This window comes from Cherax quadricarinatus, chromosome 43 (assembly GCF_038502225.1).
Source record: "Cherax quadricarinatus isolate ZL_2023a chromosome 43, ASM3850222v1, whole genome shotgun sequence".
In the NCBI taxonomy this organism is placed as follows: Eukaryota; Metazoa; Arthropoda; class Malacostraca; order Decapoda; family Parastacidae; genus Cherax; species Cherax quadricarinatus.
Window position 1 is genome coordinate 26347971 of NC_091334.1, and position 27757 is coordinate 26375727.

Consider the following 27757-nt stretch of genomic DNA (forward strand, 5'->3'; position numbering starts at 1 on the left):
GGGAAAAAAGAATCAGGTTAAGTCACGGGTGTTCTGAAGTTTGGAGTTTTCTACAATGTAATGGGAAAGGAAAGCATCTACAGAGACGAAGCCAGGACTAAGATTCATACAAAGAAAGGTAGGTAAGACACATAGGCAACAGATAGTTCCAGACTATGGAACAGAACATCTCCAGGCTGAGGGTCTGACAACCTCAAATCTACGACTTCAAGGGTGATGGACTGATTACATCGTCTTCACATATCTACTGTTCCTGCCTACTTTCTGTACTTGACTGAAGAACTGAAGAAGCCTACTGTGTAGGCGAAACATTTCGGAATAAAGTTGCCTAACTGTTGCCTATGTGTCTTACCTACCAACCTGTCGGTATTGTATACCATTTTGATATTCACTCGTACAAGGAAAGTTGTGTATGTAGATGACATCTTTGGTCTCTGGCCTGATGACTCTAGCCACTGTGTAGCTTCATCAGTACAATACAAAGTGGGCCAACAGGCCTGCTGCAGTGTTCCTTCTTTCTTATGTTCTTATCTTGTACAAGTGTCTCAATCTTCAGTGGAAATCTAATTCCTTGCTTCCTTTCCTTGATGTTAATATCCACCTCTCAAATACAGGTTTTGGTTTTTACGTGAGGCACAAGCCTATGTACAGTGGCATATACATTCACTACTGTGATAAATGGTTTAAAAACTGACAAGATGAAGTTTGAGACAGTTATGGGAATCATTATTAAGGAAACTTTTAGCCACACAATGACTTTTTCAGTCCAATACAAAGTAGAGAGGGGCAACATTTCACTTTCTAGGAACTTTGTCAAATTGATACAAACAATACATGGACACAGAGAGTATATATAGGCTTTGAGTGAGGTGTAGTACAAGTAGAGGTAGTAGTAGTTATAGTTGTTATTATGTTCTTATACATGGGGTGGAAAACCTTTGGGTAGGGGTAGTTTTGATAAGGACCTGACTTGCAGGGTCCAGTAGGCCTTCTGCAGTGTTCCTCCATTCTTATGTTCTTACGTATCACGGTTATTTCAACATTTCATGAATGTCAGTTCTCACCCGTTCATACATCTTGATTCATGAACATGACTAATATCACCAGTAAGTGAAAGTAAAGCTTAAAATATGATAATTACCTGACCCATTGTATGTTTAACCCAGCCACATATACACCACCACCTGGACCACACTGGTGGGTGGTGCAGCAGCCACATATACACCACCTGGACCACACTGGTGGGTGGTGCAGCAGCCACATATACACCACCTGGACCACACTGGTGGGTGGTGCAGCAGCCACATATACACCACCTGGACCACACTGGTGGGTGGTGCAGCAGCCACATATACACCACCTGGACCACACTGGTGGGTGGTGCAGCAGCCACATATACACCACCTGGACCACACTGGTGGGTGGTGCAGCAGCCACATATACACCACCACCTGGACCACACTGGTGGGTGGCACAGCAGCCACATATACACCACCTGGACCACACTGGTGGGTGGTGCAGCAGCCATATATACACCACCTGGACCACACTGGTGGGTGGTGCAGCAGACACATATACACCACCTGGACCACACTGGTGGGTGGTGCAGCAGTCACATATACACCACCTGGACCACACTGGTGGGTGGTGCAGCAGACACATATACACCACCTGGACCACACTGGTGGGTGGTGCAGCAGACACATATACACCACCTGGACCACACTGGTGGGTGGTGCAGCAGCCACATATACACCACCTGGACCACACTGGTGGGTGGTGCAGCAGACACATATACACCACCTGGACCACACTGGTGGGTGGCACAGCAGCCACATATACACCACCTGGACCACACTGGTGGGTGGTGCAGCAGCCACATATACACCACCACCTGGACCACACTGGTGGGTGGTGCAGCAGCCACATATACACCACCACCTGGACCACACTGGTGGGTGGTGCAGCAGCCACATATACACCACCTGGACCACACTGGTGGGTGGTGCAGCAGCCACATATACACCACCTGGACCACACTGGTGGGTGGTGCAGCAGCCACATATACACCACCTGGACCACACTGGTGGGTGGTGCAGCAGCCACATATACACCACCTGGACCACACTGGTGGGTGGTGCAGCAGCCACATATACACCACCTGGACCACACTGGTGGGTGGTGCAGCAGCCACATATACACCACCTGGACCACACTGGTGGGTGGTGCAGCAGCCACATATACACCACCACCTGGACCACACTGGTGGGTGGTACAGCAGCCACATATACACCACCACCTGGACCACACTGGTGGGTGGTGCAGCAGCCACATATACACCACCTGGACCACACTGGTGGGTGGTGCAGCAGCCACATATACACCACCTGGACCACACTGGTGGGTGGTGCAGCAGCCACATATACACCACCTGGACCACACTGGTGGGTGGTGCAGCAGCCACATATACACCACCTGGACCACACTGGTGGGTGGTGCAGCAGCCACATATACACCACCTGGACCACACTGGTGGGTGGTGCAGCAGCCACATATACACCACCTGGACCAAACTGGTGGGTGGTGCAGCAGCCACATATACACCACCTGGACCACACTGGTGGGCGGTGCACAGCAGCCACATACACACCACCTGGACCACACTGGTGGGTGGTGCAGCAGCCACATATACACCACCTGGACCACACTGGTGGGTGGTGCAGCAGCCACATATACACCACCTGGACCACACTGGTGGGTGGTGCAGCAGCCACATATACACCACCTGGACCAAACTGGTGGGCAGTGCAGCAGCCACATATATACCACCACCTGGACCACACTGGTGGGTGGTGCAGTGGCCACATATATTCACCTGGACCACACTGGTGGGTGGCACAGCAGCCACATATACACCACCTGGACCGCTGGTGGGTGGTGCAGCAGCCACATATACACCACCTGGACCAAACTGGTGGGTGGTGCAGCAGCCACATATACACCACCTGGACCAAACTGGTGGGTGGTGCAGCAGCCACATATACACCACCTGGACCACACTGGTGGGTGGTGCAGCAGCCACATATACACCACCTGGACCACACTGGTGGGTGGTGCAGCAGCCACATATACACCACCTGGACCACACTGGTGGGTGGTGCAGCAGCCACATATACACCACCTGGACCACACTGGTGGGTGGTGCAGCAGCCACATATACACCACCTGGACCACACTGGTGGGTGGTGCAGCAGCCACATATACACCACCTGGACCAAACTGGTGGGCAGTGCAGCAGCCACATATACACCACCTGGACCACACTGGTGGGTGGCACAGCAGCCACATATACACCACCTGGACCACACTGGTGGGTGGTGCAGCAGCCACATATACACCACCTGGACCACACTGGTGGGTGGTGCAGCAGCCACATATACACCACCTGGACCACACTGGTGGGTGGTGCAGCAGCCACATATACACCACCTGGACCACACTGGTGGGTGGTGCAGCAGCCACATATACACCACCTGGACCACACTGGTGGGTGGTGCAGCAGCCACATATACACCACCTGGACCACACTGGTGGGTGGTGCAGCAGCCACATATACACCACCTGGACCACACTGGTGGGTGGTGCAGCAGCCACATATACACCACCTGGACCAAACTGGTGGGTGTGCAGCAGCCACATATACACCACCTGGACCAAACTGGTGGGTGTGCAGCAGCCACATATACCACCACCTGGACCACCTGGACACACTGGTGGGTGGTGCAGCAGCCACATATACACCACCTGGACTAAATGGTGGGTGGTGCAGCAGCCACATATACACCACCTGGACCAAATGGTGGGTGGCACAGCAGCCACATATACACCACCTGGACCAAACTGGTGGGTGGTGCAGCAGCCACATATATACCACCTGGACCTGGACAGCAGCCACATATACACCACCTGGTGGGCGGTGCAGCAGCCACATATACACCACCTGGACCACACTGGTGGGTGGTGCAGCAGCCACATATACACCACCTGGACCACACTGGTGGGTGGTGCAGCAGCCACATATACACCACCTGGACCACACTGGTGGGTGGTGCAGCAGCCACATATACACCACCTGGACCACACTGGTGGGTGGTGCAGCAGCCACATATACACCACCTGGACCACACTGGTGGGTGGTGCAGCAGCCACATATACACCACCTGGACCACACTGGTGGGTGGTGCAGCAGCCACATATACACCACCTGGACCACACTGGTGGGTGGTGCAGCAGCCACATATACACCACCTGGACCACACTGGTGGGTGGTGCAGCAGCCACATATACACCACCTGGACCAAACTGGTGGGTGGTGCAGAAGCCACATATACACCACCTGGACCAAACTGGTGGGTGTGCAGCAGCCACATATACACCACCTGGACCACACTGGTGGGTGGTGCAGCAGCCACATATACACCACCTGGACCACACTGGTGGGTGGTGCAGCAGCCACATATACACCACCTGGACCACACTGGTGGGTGGTGCAGCAGCCACATATACACCACCTGGACCACACTGGTGGGTGGTGCAGCAGCCACATATACACCACCTGGACCACACTGGTGGGCGGTGCAGCAGCCACATATACACCACCTGGACCAAACCGGTGGGTGGCACAGCAGCCACATATACACCACCTGGACCACACTGGTGGGTGGTGCAGCAGCCACATATACACCACCACCTGGACCACACTGGTGGGCGGTGCAGCAGCCACATATACACCACCTGGACCACAATGGTGGGCGGTGCAGCAGCCACATATACACCACCTGGACCACACTGGTGGGCGGTGCAGCAGCCACATATACACCACCTGGACCACACTGGTGGGCGGTGCAGCAGCCACATATACACCACCTGGACCACACTGGTGGGCGGTGCAGCAGCCACATATACACCACCTGGACCACACTGGTGGGCGGTGCAGCAGCCACATATACACCACCTGGACCACACTGGTGGGTGGTGCAGCAGCCACATATACACCACCTGGACCAAACTGGTGGGCGGTGCAGCAGCCACATATACACCACCTGGACCACACTGGTGGGGGGGTGCAGCAGCCACATATACACCACCTGGACCACACTGGTGGGCGGTGCAGCAGCCACATATACACCACCTGGACCACACTGGTGGGCGGTGCAGCAGCCACATATACACCACCTGGACCACACTCACTGGTGGGCGGTGCAGCAGCCACATATACACCACCTGGACCACACTGGTAGGGTGTGCAGCAGCCACATATACACACACCACCTGGACCACACTGGTGGGCGGTGCAGCAGCCACATATACACCACCTGGACCACACTGGTGGGCGGTGCAGCAGCCACATATACACCACCTGGACCACACTGGTGGGCGGTGCAGCAGCCACATATACACCACCTGGACCACACTGGTGGGCGGTGCAGCAGCCACATATACACCACCTGGACCACACTGGTGGGTGGTGCAGCAGCCACATATATACCACCTGGACCAAACTGGTGGGTGGTGCAGCAGCCACATATACACCACCTGGACCACACTGGTGGGCGGTGCAGCAGCCACATATACACCACCTGGACCACACTGGTGGGCGGTGCAGCAGCCACATATACACCACCTGGACCACACTGGTGGGCGGTGCAGCAGCCACATATACACCACCTGGACCACACTGGTGGGCGGTGCAGCAGCCACATATACACCACCTGGACCACACTGGTGGGCGGTGCAGCAGCCACATATACACCACCTGGACCACACTGGTGGGCGGTGCAGCAGCCACATATACACCACCTGGACCACACTGGTGGGCGGTGCAGCAGCCACATATACACCACCTGGACCACACTGGTGGGTGGTGCAGCAGCCACATATACACCACCTGGACCAAACTCACTGGTGGGCGGTGCAGCAGCCACATGTACACCACCTGGACCAAACTGGTGGGCAGTGCAGCAGCCACATATACACCACCTGGACCACACTGGTGGGCGGTGCAGCAGCCACATATACACCACCTGGACCACACTGGTGGGCGGTGCAGCAGCCACATATACACCACCTGGACCAAAATGGTGGGTGGGCCAGCAGCCACATATACACCACCTGGACCAAACTGGTGGGTGGTGCAGCAGCCACATATACACCACCTGGACCAAACTGGTGGGTGGCACAGCAGCCACATATACACCACCTGGACCAAACTGGTGGGTGGTGCAGCAGCCACATATACACCACCTGGACCACACTGGTGGGTGGTGCAGCAGCCACATATACACCACCTGGACCAAACTGGTGGGTGGCACAGCAGCCACATATACACCACCTGGACCAAACTGGTGGGTGGTGCAGCAGCCACATATACACCACCTGGACCAAACTGGTGGGCGGTGCAGCAGCCACATATACACCACCTGGACCACACTGGTGGGCGGTGCAGCAGCCACATATACACCACCTGGACCAAACTGGTGGGCGGTGCAGCAGCCACATATACACCACCTGGACCAAACTGGTGGGTGGTGCAGCAGCCACATATACACCACCTGGACCAAACTGGTGGGCGGTGCAGCAGCCACATATACACCACCTGGACCACACTGGTGGGTGGTGCAGCAGCCACATATACACCACCTGGACCACACTGGTGGGCGGTGCAGCAGCCACATATACACCACCTGGACCAGACTCACTGGTGGGCGGTGCAGCAGCCACATATACACCACCTGGACCACACTGGTGGGTGGTGCAGCAGCCACATATACACCACCTGGACCACACTGGTGGGTGGTGCAGCAGCCACATATACACCACCTGGACCACACTGGTGGGCGGTGCAGCAGCCACATATACACCACCTGGACCACACTGGTGGGCGGTGCAGCAGCCACATATACACCACCTGGACCACACTGGTGGGTGGTGCAGCAGCCACATATACACCACCTGGACCACACTGGTGGGTGGTGCAGCAGCCACATATACACCACCTGGACCACACTGGTGGGCGGTGCAGCAGCCACATATACACCACCTGGACCACACTGGTGGGTGGTGCAGCAGCCACATATACACCACCTGGACCACACTGGTGGGTGGTGCAGCAGCCACATATACACCACCTGGACCACACTGGTGGGCGGTGCAGCAGCCACATATACACCACCTGGACCAAACTGGTGGGCGGTGCAGCAGCCACATATACACCACCTGGACCACACTGGTGGGCGGTGCAGCAGCCACATATACACCACCTGGACCACACTGGTGGGCGGTGCAGCAGCCACATATACACCACCTGGACCACACTGGTGGGCGGTGCAGCAGCCACATATACACCACCTGGACCACCGGTGCAGCAGCCACATATACACCACCTGGTGGGCGGTGCAGCAGCACCTGGACCACACTGGTGGGCGGTGCAGCAGCCACATATACACCACCTGGACCAAACTGGTGGGCGGTGCAGCAGCCACATATACACCACCTGGACCAAACTGGTGGGCGGTGCAGCAGCCACATATACACCACTTACTGGTGGGCGGTGCAGCAGCCACATATACACCACCTGGACCACACTGGTGGGTGGTGCAGCAGCCACATATACACCACCTGGACCAAACTGGTGGGTGGTGCAGCAGCCACATATACACCACCTGGACCAAACTGGTGGGTGGTGCAGCAGCCACATATACACCACCTGGACCAAACTGGTGGGTGGTGCAGCAGCCACATATACACCACCTGGACCACACTGGTGGGCGGTGCAGCAGCCACATATACACCACCTGGACCACACTGGTGGGCGGTGCAGCAGCCACATATACACCACCTGGACCACACTGGTGGGCGGTGCAGCAGCCACATATACACCACCTGGACCACACTGGTGGGCGGTGCAGCAGCCACATATACACCACCTGGACCACACTGGTGGGCGGTGCAGCAGCCACATATACACCACCTGGACCACACTGGTGGGCGGTGCAGCAGCCACATATACACCACCTGGACCACACTGGTGGGCGGTGCAGCAGCCACATATACACCACCTGGACCACACTGGTGGGCGGTGCAGCAGCCACATATACACCACCTGGACCACACTGGTGGGCGGTGCAGCAGCCACATATACACCACCTGGACCACACTGGTGGGCGGTGCAGCAGCCACATATACACCACCTGGACCACACTGGTGGGTGGTGCAGCAGCCACATATACACCACCTGGACCACACTGGTGGGCGGTGCAGCAGCCACATATACACCACCTGGACCACACTGGTGGGTGGTGCAGCAGCCACATATACACCACCTGGACCACACTGGTGGGCGGTGCAGCAGCCACATATACACACACCACCTGGACCACACTGGTGGGTGGTGCAGCAGCCACATATACACCACCTGGACCACACTGGTGGGCGGTGCAGCAGCCACATATACACCACCTGGACCAAACTCACTGGTGGGCGGTGCAGCAGCCACATATACACCACCTGGACCACACTGGTGGGCGGTGCAGCAGCCACATATACACCACCTGGACCACACTGGTGGGTGGTGCAGCAGCCACATATACACCACCTGGACCACACTGGTGGGTGGTGCAGCAGACACATATACACCACCTGGACCACACTGGTGGGCGGTGCAGCAGCCACATATACACCACCTGGACCACACTGGTGGGTCACTGGTGGGCGGCGCACCAGCCACATATACACCACCTGGACCACACTGGTGGGCGGTGCAGCAGCCACATATACACCACCTGGACCACACTGGTGGGCGGTGCAGCAGCCACATATACACCACCTGGACCAACCTCACTGGTGGGCGGTGCAGCAGCCACATATACACCACCTGGACCACTCACTGGTGGGCGGTGCAGCAGCCACATATACACCACCTGAACCAACTCACTGGTGGGCGGTGCAGCAGCCACATATACACCACCTGGACCACACTGGTGGGCGGTGCAGCAGGCACATATACACCACCTGGACCAAACTCACTGGTGGGCGGTGCAGCAGCCACATATAAACCACCTGGACCACACACACTGGTGGGCGGTGCAGCAGCCACATATACACCACCTGGACCACACACACTGGTGGGCGGTGCAGCAGCCACATATACACCACCTGGACCAAACTCACTGGTGGGCGGTGCAGCAGCCACATATACACCACCTGGACACAACTCACTGGTGGGCGGTGCAGCAGCCACATATACACCACCTGCACCATACTCACAGCAGGGCGGTGCAGCAGACCCATATACACCACCTGGACCAACTCACTGGTGGGCGGTGCAGCAGCCACATATACACCACCTGGACACAACTCCCTGGTGGGCGGTGCAGCAGCCACATATACACCACCTGGACCAACTCACTGGTGGGCGGTGCAGCAGCCACATATACACCACCTGGACCACTCACTGGTGGGCGGTGCAGCAGCCACATATACACCACCTGGACCAACTCACTGGTGGGCGGTGCAGCAGCCACATATACACCACCTGGACCACACTGGTGGGTGGTGCAGCAGCCACATATATTCACCTGGACCACACTGGGGCGGTGCAGCAGCCACATATACACCACCTGGACCACACTGGTGGGCGGTGCAGCAGCCACATATACACCACCTGGACCAACTCCCTGGTGGGCGGTGCAGCAGCCACATATACACCACCTGGACCACACTGGTGGGCGGTGCAGCAGCCACATATACACCACCTGGACCACTCTGGTGGGCGGTGCAGCAGCCACATATACACCACCTGGACCACACTGGTGGGCGGTGCAGCAGCCACATATACACCACCTGGACCACACTGGTGGGCGGTGCAGCAGCCACATATACACCACCTGGACCACTCACTGGTGGGCGGTGCAGCAGCCACATATACACCACCTGGACCACACTGGTGGGCGGTGCAGCAGCCACATACACCACCACCTGGACCACACCTGCAGCAGCCACATATACACCACCTGGACCACTGGTGGGCGGTGCAGCAGCCACATATACACCACCTGGACCACACTGGTGGGCGGTGCAGCAGCCACATATACACCACCTGGACCAAACTCACTGGTGGGCGGTGCAGCAGCCACATGTACACCACCTGGACCAAACTCACTGGTGGGCGGTGCAGCAGCCACATGTACACCACCTGGACCAAACTCACTGGTGGGCGGTGCAGCAGCCACATGTACACCACCTGGACCAAACTCACTGGTGAACGGTGCAGCAGCCACATGTACACCACCTGGACCAAACTCACTGGTGGGCGGTGCAGCAGCCACATATACACCACCTGGACCAACTCACTGGTGGGCGGTGCAGCAGCCACATATACACCACCTGGACCACTCACTGGTGGGCGGTGCAGCAGCCACATATACACCACCTGGACCAACTCACTGGTGGGCGGTGCAGCAGCCACATATACACCACCTGGACCAAACTGGTGGGTGGTGCAGCAGCCACATATACACCACCTGGACCACACTGGTGGGCAGTGCAGCAGCCACATATACACCACCTGGACCAAACTGGTGGGCGGTGCAGCAGACACAGTATGTAACGTCACTGATGACTGATCATAGTGATGCCAGGGCGATTAAGGTTTTTTCCAAAACATCATAAATAAAATTATCGATTTATCGTAGTTTATCATATAGCGTCATTGATTTTCCCTATATAGGCCCATCTGTACTCTGTAATCATATAATAGGCTATATAGAAACAAAGGATTTTTCACTTATGATGCTGCAGCACTGCCTAGTATGGGCCAGTAGGCCTGCTGCAGTGTTCCTCCTTTCTGATGTTCTTAGTGCCACCTTTAGAGGCTCTTTGGTGTCACCCCCTAAATGGTGTCACCCGGGGCGGCCCCCCCCTAACGATGCCTCTGAGTACAGTGTCTGTACTATGAAGGATGAATGAGGATGTTACAGTCCTGGAGGTGGGAAGTACAGTGCCTGTACTGAGTGAGGATGTTACAGTCCTGGAGGTGGGAAGTACAGTGTCTGTACTGAGTGAGGATGTTACAGTCCTGGAGGTAGGGAAGTACAGTGTCTGTACTGAGTGAGGATGTTACAGTCCTGGAGGTGGGAAGTACAGTGCCTGTACTGAGTGAGGATGTTACAGTCCTGGAGGTAGGGAAGTACAGTGCCTGTACTGAGTGAGGATGTTACAGTCCTGGAGGTGGGAAGTACAGTGTCTGTACTGAGTGAGGATGTTACAGTCCTGGAGGTAGGGAAGTACAGTGTCTGTACTGAGTGAGGATGTTACAGTCCTGGAGGTGGGAAGTACAGTGCCTGTACTGAGTGAGGATGTTACAGTCCTGGAGGTGGGAAGTACAGTGTCTGTACTGAGTGAGGATGTTACAGTCCTGGAGGTAGGGAAGTACAGTGCCTGTACTGAGTGAGGATGTTACAGTCCTGGAGGTAGGGAAGTACAGTGTCTGTACTGAGTGAGGATGTTACAGTCCTGGAGGTGGGAAGTACAGTGTCTGTACTGAGTGAGGATGTTACAGTCCTGGAGGTGGGAAGTACAGTGTCTGTACTGAGTGAGGATGTTACAGTCCTGGAGGTGGGAAGTACAGTGCCTGTACTGAGTGAGGATGTTACAGTCCTGGAGGTGGGAAGTACAGTGCCTGTACTGAGTGAGGATGTTACAGTCCTGGAGGTGGGAAGTACAGTGCCTGTACTGAGTGAGGATGTTACAGTCCTGGAGGTGGGAAGTACAGTGCCTGTACTGAGTGAGGATGTTACAGTCCTGGAGGTGGGAAGTACAGTGTCTGTACTGAGTGAGGATGTTACAGTCCTGGAGGTAGGGAAGTACAGTGTCTGTACTGAGTGAGGATGTTACAGTCCTGGAGGTAGGGAAGTACAGTGCCTGTACTGAGTGAGGATGTTACAGTCCTGGAGGTAGGGAAGTACAGTGCCTGTACTGAGTGAGGATGTTACAGTCCTGGAGGTGGGAAGTACAGTGTCTGTACTGAGTGAGGATGTTACAGTCCTGGAGGTGGGAAGTACAGTGCCTGTACTGAGTGAGGATGTTACAGTCCTGGAGGTAGGGAAGTACAGTGTCTGTACTGAGTGAGGATGTTACAGTCCTGTAGGTGGGAAGTACAGTGTCTGTACTGAGTGAGGATGTTACAGTCCTGGAGGTGGGAAGTACAGTGCCTGTACTGAGTGAGGATGTTACAGTCCTGGAGGTAGGGAAGTACAGTGTCTGTACTGAGTGAGGATGTTACAGTCCTGGAGGTGGGAAGTACAGTGCCTGTACTGAGTGAGGATGTTACAGTCCTGGAGGTAGGGAAGTACAGTGTCTGTACTGAGTGAGGATGTTACAGTCCTGGAGGTGGGAAGTACAGTGCCTGTACTGAGTGAGGATGTTACAGTCCTGGAGGTAGGGAAGTACAGTGTCTGTACTGAGTGAGGATGTTACAGTCCTGGAGGTAGGGAAGTACAGTGCCTGTACTGAGTGAGGATGTTACAGTCCTGGAGGTGGGAAGTACAGTGTCTGTACTGAGTGAGGATGTTACAGTCCTGGAGGTGGGAAGTACAGTGTCTGTACTGAGTGAGGATGTTACAGTCCTGGAGGTAGGGAAGTACAGTGTCTGTACTGAGTGAGGATGTTACAGTCCTGGAGGTGGGAAGTACAGTGCCTGTACTGAGTGAGGATGTTACAGTCCTGGAGGTGGGAAGTACAGTGTCTGTACTGAGTGAGGATGTTACAGTCCTGGAGGTAGGGAAGTACAGTGCCTGTACTGAGTGAGGATGTTACAGTCCTGGAGGTGGGAAGTACAGTGTCTGTACTGAGTGAGGATGTTACAGTCCTGGAGGTAGGGAAGTACAGTGTCTGTACTGAGTGAGGATGTTACAGTCCTGGAGGTGGGAAGTACAGTGCCTGTACTGAGTGAGGATGTTACAGTCCTGGAGGTAGGGAAGTACAGTGTCTGTACTGAGTGAGGATGTTACAGTCCTGGAGGTGGGAAGTACAGTGCCTGTACTGAGTGAGGATGTTACAGTCCTGGAGGTGGGAAGTACAGTGTCTGTACTGAGTGAGGATGTTACAGTCCTGGAGGTAGGGAAGTACAGTGTCTGTACTGAGTGAGGATGTTACAGTCCTGGAGGTGGGAAGTACAGTGCCTGTACTGAGTGAGGATGTTACAGTCCTGGAGGTAGGGAAGTACAGTGTCTGTACTGAGTGAGGATGTTACAGTCCTGGAGGTAGGGAAGTACAGTGCCTGTACTGAGTGAGGATGTTACAGTCCTGGAGGTGGGAAGTACAGTGTCTGTACTGAGTGAGGATGTTACAGTCCTGGAGGTGGGAAGTACAGTGTCTGTACTGAGTGAGGATGTTACAGTCCTGGAGGTAGGGAAGTACAGTGTCTGTACTGAGTGAGGATGTTACAGTCCTGGAGGTAGGGAAGTACAGTGTCTGTACTGAGTGAGGATGTTACAGTCCTGGAGGTAGGGAAGTACAGTGTCTGTACTGAGTGAGGATGTTACAGTCCTGGAGGTAGGGAAGTACAGTGTCTGTACTGAGTGAGGATGTTACAGTCCTGGAGGTGGGAAGTACAGTGCCTGTACTGAGTGAGGATGTTACAGTCCTGGAGGTAGGGAAGTACAGTGTCTGTACTGAGTGAGGATGTTACAGTCCTGGAGGTGGGAAGTACAGTGCCTGTACTGAGTGAGGATGTTACAGTCCTGGAGGTGGGAAGTACAGTGCCTGTACTGAGTGAGGATGTTACAGTCCTGGAGGTAGGGAAGTACAGTGTCTGTACTGAGTGAGGATGTTACAGTCCTGGAGGTGGGAAGTACAGTGCCTGTACTGAGTGAGGATGTTACAGTCCTGGAGGTAGGGAAGTACAGTGTCTGTACTGAGTGAGGATGTTACAGTCCTGGAGGTGGGAAGTACAGTGCCTGTACTGAGTGAGGATGTTACAGTCCTGGAGGTGGGAAGTACAGTGCCTGTACTGAGTGAGGATGTTACAGTCCTGGAGGTGGGAAGTACAGTGCCTGTACTGAGTGAGGATGTTACAGTCCTGGAGGTGGGAAGTACAGTGTCTGTACTGAGTGAGGATGTTACAGTCCTGGAGGTGGGAAGTACAGTGCCTGTACTGAGTGAGGATGTTACAGTCCTGGAGGTAGGGAAGTACAGTGTCTGTACTGAGTGAGGATGTTACAGTCCTGGAGGTGGGAAGTACAGTGCCTGTACTGAGTGAGGATGTTACAGTCCTGGAGGTGGGAAGTACAGTGCCTGTACTGAGTGAGGATGTTACAGTCCTGGAGGTAGGGAAGTACAGTGTCTGTACTGAGTGAGGATGTTACAGTCCTGGAGGTGGGAAGTACAGTGCCTGTACTGAGTGAGGATGTTACAGTCCTGGAGGTGGGAAGTACAGTGCCTGTACTGAGTGAGGATGTTACAGTCCTGGAGGTGGGAAGTACAGTGTCTGTACTGAGTGAGGATGTTACAGTCCTGGAGGTGGGAAGTACAGTGCCTGTACTGAGTGAGGATGTTACAGTCCTGGAGGTGGGAAGTACAGTGTCTGTACTGAGTGAGGATGTTACAGTCCTGGAGGTGGGAAGTACAGTGTCTGTACTGAGTGAGGATGTTACAGTCCTGGAGGTGGGAAGTACAGTGCCTGTACTGAGTGAGGATGTTACAGTCCTGGAGGTGGGAAGTACAGTGCCTGTACTGAGTGAGGATGTTACAGTCCTGGAGGTGGGAAGTACAGTGTCTGTACTGAGTGAGGATGTTACAGTCCTGGAGGTGGGAAGTACAGTGCCTGTACTGAGTGAGGATGTTACAGTCCTGGAGGTGGGAAGTACAGTGTCTGTACTGAGTGAGGATGTTACAGTCCTGGAGGTGGGAAGTACAGTGTCTGTACTGAGTGAGGATGTTACAGTCCTGGAGGTGGGAAGTACAGTGCCTGTACTGAGTGAGGATGTTACAGTCCTGGAGGTGGGAAGTACAGTGCCTGTACTGAGTGAGGATTTTACAGTCCTGGAGGTAGGGAAGTACAGTGCCTGTACTGAGTGAGGATGTTACAGTCCTGGAGGTGGGAAGTACAGTGTCTGTACTATGAAGGATGAGTGAGGATTTTACAGTCCTGGAGGTAGGGAAGTACAGTGTCTGTACTGAGTGAGGATGTTACAGTCCTGGAGGTGGGAAGTACAGTGCCTGTACTGAGTGAGGATGTTACAGTCCTGGAGGTGGGAAGTACAGTGTCTGTACTATGAAGGATGAGTGAGGATGTTACAGTCCTGGAGATGGTAAGTACAGTGTCTGTACTATGAAGGATGAGTGAGGATGTTACAGTCCTGGAGGTGGGAAGTACAGTGTCTGTACTATGAAGGATGAGTGAGGATGTTACAGTCCTGGAAATGGGAAGTACAGTGTCTGTACTATGAAGGATGAGTGAGGATGTTACAGTCCTGGAGGTGGGAAGTATAGTGTCTGTACTATGAAGGATGAGTGAGGATGCTACAGTCCTGGAGGTGGGAAGTACAGTGTCTGTACTATGAAGGATGAGTGAGGATGTTACAGTCCTGGAGGTGGGAAGTACAGTGTCTGTACTATGAAGGATGAGTGAGGATGTTACAGTTAAGAGAGTTAACTGAACTATAATATCAAGACAACTCTATCAAAATAGCTACTGAATGAATGATGTCGGGAACAGATGCTAAAAAATTACTGCCTAACAGTTTTCCCAATTAACCCCTGGTAATTCTTACACTTTTACTCAGGTAATACTACATCATACTGAGTTTGACTTAGTTATGAGTTGTTTAGTCCCTCAGCTTGGCCCTGGCTTTGTGACTGGCCCTGAGCCTGGCTCTGTGACTAGCCATGAGCCTGGCTCTATGGCTGGCCCTGAGCCTGGCTCTGGGACTGGCCCTGAGCCTGGCTCTGCGACTGGCCCTGAGCCTGGCTCTGCGACTGGCCCTGAGCCTGGCTCTGCGACTGGCCCTGAGCCTGGCTCTGCAACTGCCCTGAGCCTGGCTCTGCGACTGGCCCTGAGCCTGGCTCTGCGACTGGCCCTGAGCCTGGCTCTGTGACTGGCCCTGAGCCTGGCTCTGTGACTGGCCCTGAGCCTGGCTCTGTTGTCAGCCTAGTTGCTGATCCTCCTTTACATGTGTTGTATGCATAGATTAGTTGAGTATTATAGTACCATCCATGTGCTTTATATAGAAGATCCCTAGTAGGCCGAGTGACTGTATGACGTCACAGGATGCAGTGTGAGTGACGAGCTGCCTCTTCCTCACTCGACGGATAGACATAGAAGCAGGCAGAACACGGCAGGCCTGGGCTCCCACCTCTCATCACAGTCTGACAATATATAGTGTTACCATCCAACAAGGTGTTTACCTTCAACCCCCGTATCTCCTTAAGAACTCCTACGACACTGTGACTAGCCCTGAGCCTGGCTCTGTGACTGGCCCTGAACCTGGCTCTGTGACTGGCCCTGAGCCTGGCTCTTGTGACTGGCCCTGAGCCTGGCTCCAATCCTGAAACTTAGCCTGGCCCTGAGCCTGGCTCCAAACCTGAAACTTAGCCTGGCCCTGAGCCTGGTTCCAAACCTGAAACTTAGCCTGGCCCTGAGCCTGGTTCCAAACCTGAAACTTAGCCTGGCCCTGAGCCTGGCTCCAAACCTGGAACTTAGCCTGGCCCTGAGCCTGGCTTCAAACCTTAAACTCTGGGCCAAAACCCTGACCCACCACTTATGTTCATTTTCTTGGGGAAGTGGCAAAGGCTACCAACCAAGCATCTCCAGCCCCTTGAACCATGAGCACCAGGCATACACATCCCTGGCAGAATCCCTCACCTGTTGAGGCGTTGGTGCCGCTGGTCGTTGTGGCGACAGTGGCTGCTCTGGCGTCTCTGGCGCTGCCGCTGGTGCTGACGATGACGACTTGTTGGGAACGTGTAGTGTGAGTGCCATCACTGGTGACAACTGGTTCACTTGTAACTTGTCTGAAACATGTACAACTGTCAGTACCAGAACAGTCAAGAACAGTGGTACTAGAACAATCAATAACAGTGGCACTAGAACAGTCAAGAACAGTGGTATAATAACAGTGGTCCTATAAGAACACTGAATAACAGAGAACAGTGGTACCATGGTACTATAACAATGGTACAATATCAGTGAACAGGGACATTATGGACATCAACATGTGGGGTTCAAGACTCTTAAACCTGGTTGTTACACCATCTGTACATACAAAACAATGTTGCATACATGCTGGTATACACTGTGACATGTGTATACATAGGTTAATGCATACACACAAGTTCGGTCCAACATGGACCACTTAAAAGACTTTGTGGAACATGTGTGTCCTCTCCTGACCTGTAAGACACTCAGTCTTGACGTTGAGTCCCTCTTCACTAATGTCCCTCTTGAAAATGACCTTAATTTTCTCAGAGAGAAGGTCAGTGAAAGGTTACTTCATCTGCCTATACCTACTGATGTCTTTCTTGATCTTTTTCTCCTTTATGTAGACTAATTCCACTTCCTTTCAGAGTAAATTTTATTCTCAAACCTTTGGCATCACTATGGGTTCTCCTGTATCCCTTGTTATTGCAAACCTTCATATGGAATACCTGGAAACTGTTCTTCCTGCTACTGATGTGAGTCCTTCCTTCTGGCTTCACTATGTAAATGACATTTTGCTCTTTGGTCTCATGACTAGTCTCCTCCAACCATTTCTCAATGCCCTTAATACTAATCTTGCTCCTTCCATCAAGTCTAAAGCTGAATGGGAATCTAACTCTTTGCTTACTTTATCTGATGTACATGTCCATCAATCAGCTACAGACTTTTCTTTCTCCGTTTATCACAAGTCTATGCACAGTGGCATATATGTTCACTACTTTTCTTACCATGCTCACTCTGTCAAGAAAAGTGTTCTTATGTCTCTCTTTCTCCATGTTCTCCACATTTGTGACTAACTCTCTCTGTTCCTTAGGTATTAAACTTACTTTTTGCCAAACTAACATGCTTTGCAGTAATCTAGTTCATACCTCTCCTCCTGCTATAGATGCCCCTGGTGTCTACTCTATTACATGCTCCTCCTTTTCTCTCCAATACTTCAGAGAAAGTGGCCACTTTCTTTCTGACAGACTCAAAGAGCACAAAGGAAAAAGAAAAGCGTCAGGGTTGCCAACACCAATAATCGGCCGTCTCCCACCGAGGCAGGGTGACCCAAAAAAGAAAGAAAATCCCCAAAAAGAAAATACTTTCATCATCATTCAACACTTTCACCACACTCACACATTATCACTGCTTTTGCAGAGGTGCTCAGAATACAACAGTTTAGAAGCATATATGTATAAAGATACACAACATATCCCTCCAAACTGCCAATATCCCAAACCCCTCCTTTAAAGTGCAGGCATTGTACTTCCCATTTCCAGGACTCAAGTCCGACTATATGAAAATAACCGGTTTCCCTGAATCCCTTCACTAAATATTACCCTGCTCACACTCCAACAGATCGTCAGGTCCCAAGTATCATTCGTCTCCATTCACTCCTATCTAACACGCTCATGCACGCTTGCTGGAAGTCCAAGCCCCTCGCCCACAAAACCTCCTTTACCCCCTCTTTCTAACCCTTTCGAGGACGACCCCTACCCCTCTTTCCTTCCCCTATAGATTTATATGCTTTCCATGTCATTCTACTTTGATTCATTCTCTCTAAATGACCAAACCACCTCAACAACCCCTCTTCTGCCCTCTGACTAATGCTTTTATTAACTCCACACCTTCTCCTAATTTCCACACTCCAAATTTTCTGCATAATATTTACACCACACATTGCCCTTAGACAGGACATCTCCACTGCCTCCAACCGTCTCCTCGCTGCTGCATTTACCACCCAAGCTTCACATCCATATAAGAGTGTTGGTACTACTATACTTTCATACATTCCCTTCTTTGCCTCCATAGATAACGTTTTTTGACTCCACATATACCTCAACGCACCACTCACCTTTTTTCCCCTCATCAATTCTATGATTAACCTCATCCTTCATAAATCCATCCGCCGACACGTCAACTCCCAAGTATCTGAAAACATTCACTTCTTCCATACTCCTCCTCCCCAATTTGATATCCAATTTTTCTTTATCTAAATCATTTGATACCCTCATCACCTTACTCTTTTCTATGTTCACTTTCAACTTTCTACCTTTACACACATTCTCAAACTCATCCACTAACCTTTGCAATTTTTCTTTAGAATCTCCCATAAGCACAGTATCATCAGCAAAAAGTAACTGTGTCAATTCCCATTTTGAATTTGATTCCCCATAATTTAATCCCACCCCTCTCCCGAACACCCTAGCATTTACTTCTTTTACAACCCCATCTATAAATATATTAAACAACCATGGTGACATTACACATCCCTGTCTAAGACCTACTTTTACCGGGAAGTATTCTCCCTCTCTTCTACACACCCTAACCTGAGCCTCACTATCCTCATAAAAGCTCTTTACAGCATTTAGTAACTTACCACCTATTCCATAAACTTGCAACATCTGCCACATTGCTCCTCTATCCACTCTATCATATGCCTTTTCTAAATCCATAAATGCAATAAAAACTTCCCTACCTTTATCTAAATACTGTTCACATATATGCTTCAATGTAAACACTTGATCTACACATCCCCTACCCACTCTGAAGCCTCCTTGCTCATCCACAATTCTACATTCTGTCTTACCTCTAATTCTTTCAGTTATAACTCTACCGTATACTTTTCCTGGTATACTCAGTAAACTTATTCCTCTATAATTTTTACAATCTCTTTTGTCCCCTTTCCCTTTATATAACGGGACTATACATGCTCTCCGCCAATCCCTAGGTACCTTCCCCTCTTTCATACATTTATTAAACAAAAGTACCAACCACTCCAACACTATATCCCTCCCTGCTTTTAACATTTCTGTCATGATCCCATCAGTTCTAGCTGCTTTACCCCCTTTCATTCTACGCAATGCCTCACGTACCTCCACCACACTTACATTCTGCTCTTCTTCACTCCTAAAAGATGGTATACCTCCCTGGCCAGTGCATGAAATTACCGCCTCCCTTTCTTCCTCAACATTTAAAAGTTCCTCAAAATATTCTCGCCATCTACCTAATACCTCCCTCTCCCCATCTACTAACTCCCCTACTCTGTTTTTAACGGACAAATCCATACTTTCCCTAGGCTTTCTTAACTTGTTTAACTCACTCCAAAATTTTTTCTTATTTTCATTAAAATTTCTTGACAGTGCCTCTCCCACTCTTTCATCTGCTCTCCTTTTGCACTCTCTCACCACTCTCTTCACCTTTCTTTTACTCTCCACATACTCTGCTCTTCTTATAACACTTCTGCTTTGTAAAAACCTCTCATAAGCTACCTTTTTCTCTTTTATCACACCCTTTACTTCATCATTCCACCAATCACTCCTCTTTCCTCCTGCCCCCACCCTCCTATATCCACAAACTTCTGCCCCACATTCTAATACTGCATTTTTAAAACTATTCCAACCCTCTTCAACCCCCCCACTACTCATCTTTGCACTAGCCCACCTTTCTGCCAATAGTCGCTTATATCTCGCCCGAACTTCCTCCTCCCTTAGTTTATACACTTTCACCTCCCTCTTACTTGTTGTTGCCACCTTCCTCTTTTCCCATCTACCTCTTACTCTAACTGTAGCTACAACTAAATAATGATCTGATATATCAGTTGCCCCTCTATAAACATGTACATCCTGGAGCCTACCCATCAACCTTTTATCCACCAATACATAATCTAACAAACTACTTTCATTACGTACTACATCATACCTTGTATATTTATTTATCCTCTTTTTCATAAAATATGTATTACTTATTACCAAATTTCTTTCTACACATAGTTCAATTAAAGGCTCCCCATTTACATTTACCCCTGGCACCCCAAATTTACCTACTACTCCCTCCATAACATTTTTACCCACTTTAGCATTGAAATCCCCAACCACCATTACTCTCACACTTGATTCAAAACTCCCCACGCATTCACTCAACATTTCCCAGAATCTCTCTCTCTCCTCTACACTTCTCTCTTCTCCAGGTGCATACACGCTTACTATAACCCACTTTTCACATCCAATCTTTATTTTACTCCACACACACACACACCACACACACACACACACACACACACACACATATATATATATATATATATATATATATATATATATATATATATATATATATATATATATATATATATATATATATATATATATATATATATATATATATATATATATATATATATATATATATATATATATATATATATATATATATATATATATATATATATATATATATATTATATATATATATATTATATATATATATATTATATATATATATAAAATATATATATATATATATATATATATATATATATATGTGGCATCGATTAACGATAAATCTGACTAGCGATTCATTTAAACGGAAAAATTTTGCCTCGACTAGCGCTTAAAAACCCGACTAGCGCTATTCGTTCCATACCATACGCGTCCACTTTGGCCTGAGCGCGCCTCACTTGTGCCTTTGGTGCCAGTGTTTACAAGCCAGCCAGCCACCGCGGTCACTTCCAAACATACAACTGGAACATTTCATATTATCACAGCCTTTTTAGTGATTGCACCTGCAAAATAAGTCACCATGGGCCCCAAGAAAGCTTCTAGTGCCAACCCTACAGCAAAAAGGGTGAGAATTACTATGGAGATGAAGAAAGAGATCATTGATAAATATGAAAGTGGAGTGCGTATCTCTGAGCTGGTCAGGTTGTATAATAAACCCAAATCAACCATCGCTACTATTGTGGGCAAGAAAACGGCAATCAAGGAAGCTGTTCTTGCCAAAGGTGCAACTATGTTTTCGAAACTGAGATCGCAAGTACTCGAAGATGTTGAGAGACTGTTATTGGTGTGGATAAACGAGAAACAGATAGCAGGAGACAGCATCTCTCAAGCGATCATATGTGAAAAGGCTAGGAAGTTGCATGACGATTTAATTAAAAAAATGCCAGCAACTAGTGATGTGAGTGAATTTAAGGCCAGCAAAGGTTGGTTTGAGAGATTTAAGAAGCGTAGTGGCATTCATAGTGTGATAAGGCATGGTGAGGCTGCCAGTTCGGACCACAAATCGGCTGAAAAATATGTGCAGGACTTCAAGGAGTACATAGACAGTGAAGGACTGAAACCTGAACAAGTGTTTAATTGTGACGAAACAGGCCTGTTTTGGAAGAAAATGCCAAGCAGGACGTACATTACTCAGGAGGAAAAGGCACTCCCAGGACATAAGCCTATGAAAGACAGGCTTACTCTGTTGATGTGTTCCAATGCTAGTGGTGATTGCGAAGTGAAGCCTTTATTGATGTATCACTCTGAAACCCCCAGAGTGTTCAGGAAAAACAATGTCCTCAAGGCTAATTTGTGTGTGCTGTGGAGGGCAAACAATAAGGCATGGGTCACTAGGGACTTTTTCTATGACTGGTTACACCATGCATTTGCCCCCAATGTGAAAAATTACCTAATTGAAAAGAAATTAGACCTTAAGTGCCTCCTGGTATTAGACAATGCCCCTGGTCATCCTACAGATGTGGCAGAGCGACTTTCTAGGGACATGAGCTTCATTAAGGTGAAGTTTTTGCCTCCTAATACCACTCCTCTCCTGCAGCCCATGGACCAGCAGGTTATTTCCAACTTCAAGAAACTGTTCACAAAAGCTATGTTTGAAAGGTGCTTTGTAGTGACCTCAGAAACTCAACTGACTCTAAGAGAGTTTTGGAAAGATCATTTTACCATCCTCAATTGTGTAAACATTATAGGTAAGGCTTGGGAGGAAGTGACTAAGAGGACATTGAACTCTGCTTGGAAAAAACTGTGGCCAGAATGTGTAGACCAAAGGGATTCTGAAGGGTTTGAGGCTAACCCTGAGAATCCTATGCCAGTTGAGGAATCCATTGTGGCATTGGGGAAATCCTTGGGGTTGGAGGTTAGTGGGGAGGATGTGGAAGAGTTGGTGGTGGAGGACAGTGAAGAACTAACCACTGATGAGCTGCTAGATCATCTTGAACAGCAAGAGGGCAGACCTGAGGAAACTGCTTCGGAGGAGGGGAGAGAGAAATTGAAATAGAGTGTTGACGTGTACTTGGCTCTGTGAAGACCTGTTTGCGCGCTCTCTAGAATTGAAGCAAGATGCCCTCCATCGAGCAACTTTACCAACAGCTTAAGGAAGAATTGAGGTTGGCGAATATGGAAATTCGGCGACTGACCGAGGAAAACAAAAAGATTCGGAGTAGTCCTCCTGTTTTGAGTCCTCAGGTCAAGAAGGGAAACTGGTCAGTGGCTGGACAGCAGGGAAAGAAGTTGACGATCAAGAAGACGAATGGAAAGGTAGAAACGATGAAGAAGAAAGAGACTGCCGTGGAAACTGTTGTGGAAACATCCAATACATTCTCAGTGCTACCCGACGAATGTGAGTCGACTACTGGGAACGTCACGATGAAAGACATTAAGGAAGGTACGAATATTTTTGTTGTTGGGGATAGCCAAGTTAGGTATATGGATAGGGCGTTCTGCTTGAAGGACAGGAGTAGGAGACAGAGAGTTTGCTTTCCTGGGGCTGGGATGGAGGATATTGTTAGCCGTCTGGATGACATCATGAGAGGTAATGGGAGCAATCCTATTATCTGTCTCAGTGCTGGAGGCAACGATGTTGGCAGACGTAGGAGTGAGGACCTGATTAGCAGGTATAGGTCAGCAATAGAAATAATTAGAAGGGTGGGAACCCTCTCATATGTGGTATTTTGCCAAGGAGGGGAGTTGGAAATGAATGGTTGTCCAGGGCAATTGGTGTCAATTGCTGGCTGGACAAATACTGTAAGGAAAATGCGGTAACATTCATTGACAACTGGGACCTCTTCTATGGCAGAAATGACATGTATGTTAGGGATGGGGTTCACTTATCTAGGTGTGGGGTGGGAGCACTGGCAACTGCAGTGGAGGGAGCAGTTAGGACTTTAAACTAGGAATAGTTAGTGGTATGGGTTTTGGCAGGAAAACAGTGAAGTCCCAGTGTAGTAATATTACGAGTTCTAGGAGAACTAGTTATAATAAGAACGAGATAGATATTGAAAAGCCAGGGACCTTGGGTGATAAGGACAGTAATAGGTTTAGTAGAAAAATAGAAATGAGCAGGAAGGGTAAAGAGAAAGGAGAGTCTTTCAATGTTTATTATGCTAATTGCCGTAGTGCTAGGAATAAGATGGACGAGTTGAGATTAGTTGCTAGTGTAGGTAACATTGATGTATTTGCCTTAACTGAGATGTGGTTTAATTCGAAAAGTCGGGACATGCCTGCGGAATGTCATATTCAGGGTTTTAAATTGTTCCAAGAAGATAGAAGTATTGGGAGGGGGGGTGGGGTGGCATTGTATGTCCGAGATCGCTTGAACTGTTGCATAAAAACAGGTATTAAGTCTGAAGTAACACATACAGAGTCTGTTTGGATAGAATTTTCAGAGGGGCATGAAAAACTGATTTTAGGAGTGATATACCGTCCCCCAAACTTAGATAGGGACCAAGGGAAACTACTATGGGAGGAAATTGTTAAGGCCACAAGGCACGATAATGTAGTAATTCTAGGAGACTTTAACTTTAGTCATGTTGATTGGAATTTCTTGACTGGGAATTTAGAATCATACGACTTCTTAGAAGTATTTCAGGATTGTTTTTTGAAGCAGTTTGTGACAGAACCTACAAGGGGAAATAACCTGCTTGACTTAGTTATGGCAAACAATGAATCCCTTGTTAATAATTTAGAAATTTCAGAGGAACTGGGTGCTAGCGACCACAAATCAATTACATTTAGCATTGAATGGAAGTACGATAGTAGCGATAACTCAGTAACAGTCCCAGATTTTCGCTTAGCAGATTACGATGGGCTTAGAGAACACTTATCATCTGTTGACTGGGGTAACGAAGAGAGCTATCAATATGACAGTTTTCTGAACACTATACATGCTGCTCAAAGAGCGTTTATCCCATATAAAGAAATTAGATCAAATAGAAATGACCCAAAATGGATGAATAATAGGCTCAAATATCTATTAGGGCATAAGAAAGGAATTTATAGGCGTATCAAAAGAGGTGAGGGTCATCTTATGAATCAGTATATTGACATTAAGAGGGACATTAAAAAGGGGATAAGAAAAGCTAAAAGGGACTATGAAATTAAAGTTGCTAGGGATTCTAAAACTAACCCAAAAAGTTTTTTCCAGGTCTATAGAACAAAAGTTAGAGATAAGATAGGTCCCCTTAAAAATAACTATGGGCACCTTACTGACAAAGAGAATGAAATGTGCTTGATTTTAAATAATTATTTTCTCTCAGTTTTTACACAGGAAGACACTAACAATATTCCAGTAATTAATTTTTACAGTGGGCTAGAAGAAGATAAATTATGTAACATCACAGTCACTAGTGAGATGGTTGTGAAGCAGATAGACAGACTGAAGCAAAATAAGTCGCCGGGTCCTGATGAGGTTTTTTCAAGGGTTCTTAAGGAATGCAAAATGGAACTCTGTGAACCATTAACTAATATTTTTAATTTATCTCTTCAAACAGGTGTAGTGTCTGATATGTGGAAGATGGCTAATGTAACTCCTATTTTTAAAACAGGGGACAAGTCGTTACCGTCAAATTACCGCCCAATAAGCCTGACCTCAATTGTAGGCAAATTACTAGAGTCAATTATAGCTGAGATTATAAGAAGCCATCTCGATAAGCATAGCTTGATTAATGATATTCAGCATGGATTCACAAGAGGCCGGTCTTGTCTAACTAATTTATTAACTTTCTTCAGTAAAGCTTTTGAGGCTGTTGACCACGATAAAGAATATGATATTATTTACTTAGATTTTAGTAAGGCTTTTGATAGAGTTCCACACCATAGACTGTTAAAGAAAGTGGCAGCTCATGGCATTGGGGGAAAAGTGCTCTCGTGGATCGAGTCATGGCTCACTGACAGGAAGCAGAGAGTGTCCATAAATGGGGTTAAATCCGAGTGGGGATCTGTAACAAGTGGCGTTCCACAGGGATCAGTCTTGGGCCCGTTGTTGTTTATAATATATATCAATGATCTTGATGAGGGAATTACTAGTGATAGGAGCAAATTCGCCGATGACACAAAGATAGGTAGGATAATCGATTCAAACGTAGATGTTATGGAACTTCAGGAGGATTTAAACAAACTCTATTCTTGGTCAGAAAAGTGGCAGATGCAATTCAATGTAGATAAATGCAAGGTTCTGAAGCTTGGGAGTGCCCATAACCCTAGTACTTATAAGTTAAATGATGTAGAACTTAGCCATACAGATTGCGAAAAGGACTTGGGGGTTATGGGGAGTAGCAACCTTAAACCAAGACAGCAATGCCTAAGCGTACATAATAAGGCAAATAGATTACTGGGATTTATATCAAGAAGTGTAAGCAACAGAAGTCCAGAGGTCATACTGCAGCTTTATACATCATTAGTAAGGCCTCACCTAGATTATGCAGCTCAGTTCTGGTCTCCGTATTACAAAATAGACATAAATTCGTTAGAAAACATTCAGCGTAGGATGACTAAATTAATACATAGCATTAGAAATCTTCCTTATGAAGAAAGATTGAAGACTCTTAACCCTTTGACTGTTTCCGACGTATAAATACGTCTTACGAGCCAATGTTTCTGACGTATTTATACGCATAAATTCTAGCAGCTTCAAATCAAGCAGGAGAAAGCTGGTAGGCCCACATGTGAGAGAATGGGTCTCCATGGTCAGTGTGCACCATATAAAAAAAATCGGGGAGCCAGTGGTGCATTGTGGGAATGCCATTTCAGTTGTCCTTTTTCAGCATGTCTAGCGGTAAGAAATATGTGATTCCCTAGCAAATCTGGGACTCTTCTCTTCCCAAGTGATGCTCTAACACAGATGGAAGTGTCAGTGAAGATCAATTTCATGATTTGGAGGAGTTTGAGACCAAAAGCAATGGAGGAGGAGGAGGGGGAGGAGGGGAGGAAGAGGAGGAGGAGGAGGGAAGGAAGAGGAGGAGGAGGAGGAGGAGAAGGAGAAGGAGAAGAGGAGGAGGAGGAAGAAGAAGATGTAATAATATTGTTCCCTTGAAGCAAGAAAAAAAAAAGTCCACCCCATGACAGTGACAAGATAAGGGGAGATAACATCTGATAAGAGCTGACTTTGATGAGCGTAAAGGAGGATAATATTACATGACCATCGCCCTCCCTTTGTTTTTGCTGGTACACAAACATTTCTGTCTGTCTATTTGTCTGTCTGTCAAGCTCCCTGTCTGTCCATCTAGCTCTGTCTCAGAGAGAGCCACAAGACTGTGTCATCACATTTACTCACATCTTCAAGCAGAGTATAGCACTTTGTCTGGATTTCTTGGGTTATCCTAGGTAATTTACACTATGTATACTTGTATTTATGTGTACCTGTGAGACAGAGATAGGCAGACAGATAGAAAGAGAGACAGATTGAAAGATATAGAATGAGGGAAAAAGATAATTAGATAGAATGGAGGAGGGGAAGCAGCATCCG

General features: G+C 49.1%; 1 protein-coding gene across 2 annotated transcripts in view; it reads right to left on the reverse strand.

Moving 5' to 3' along the window:
• LOC128694096 (nucleosome-remodeling factor subunit NURF301-like) overlaps positions 1–27757 on the reverse strand; it is a 175104-nt gene that overhangs the window by 62811 nt on the left and 84536 nt on the right. For both annotated transcript variants that reach the window (XM_070093764.1, XM_070093765.1), the window contains exon 14: positions 16922–17070. In XM_070093764.1, the coding sequence (XP_069949865.1) occupies positions 16922–17070 (149 nt within the window). The remainder of the gene's footprint in view (positions 1–16921; positions 17071–27757) is intronic.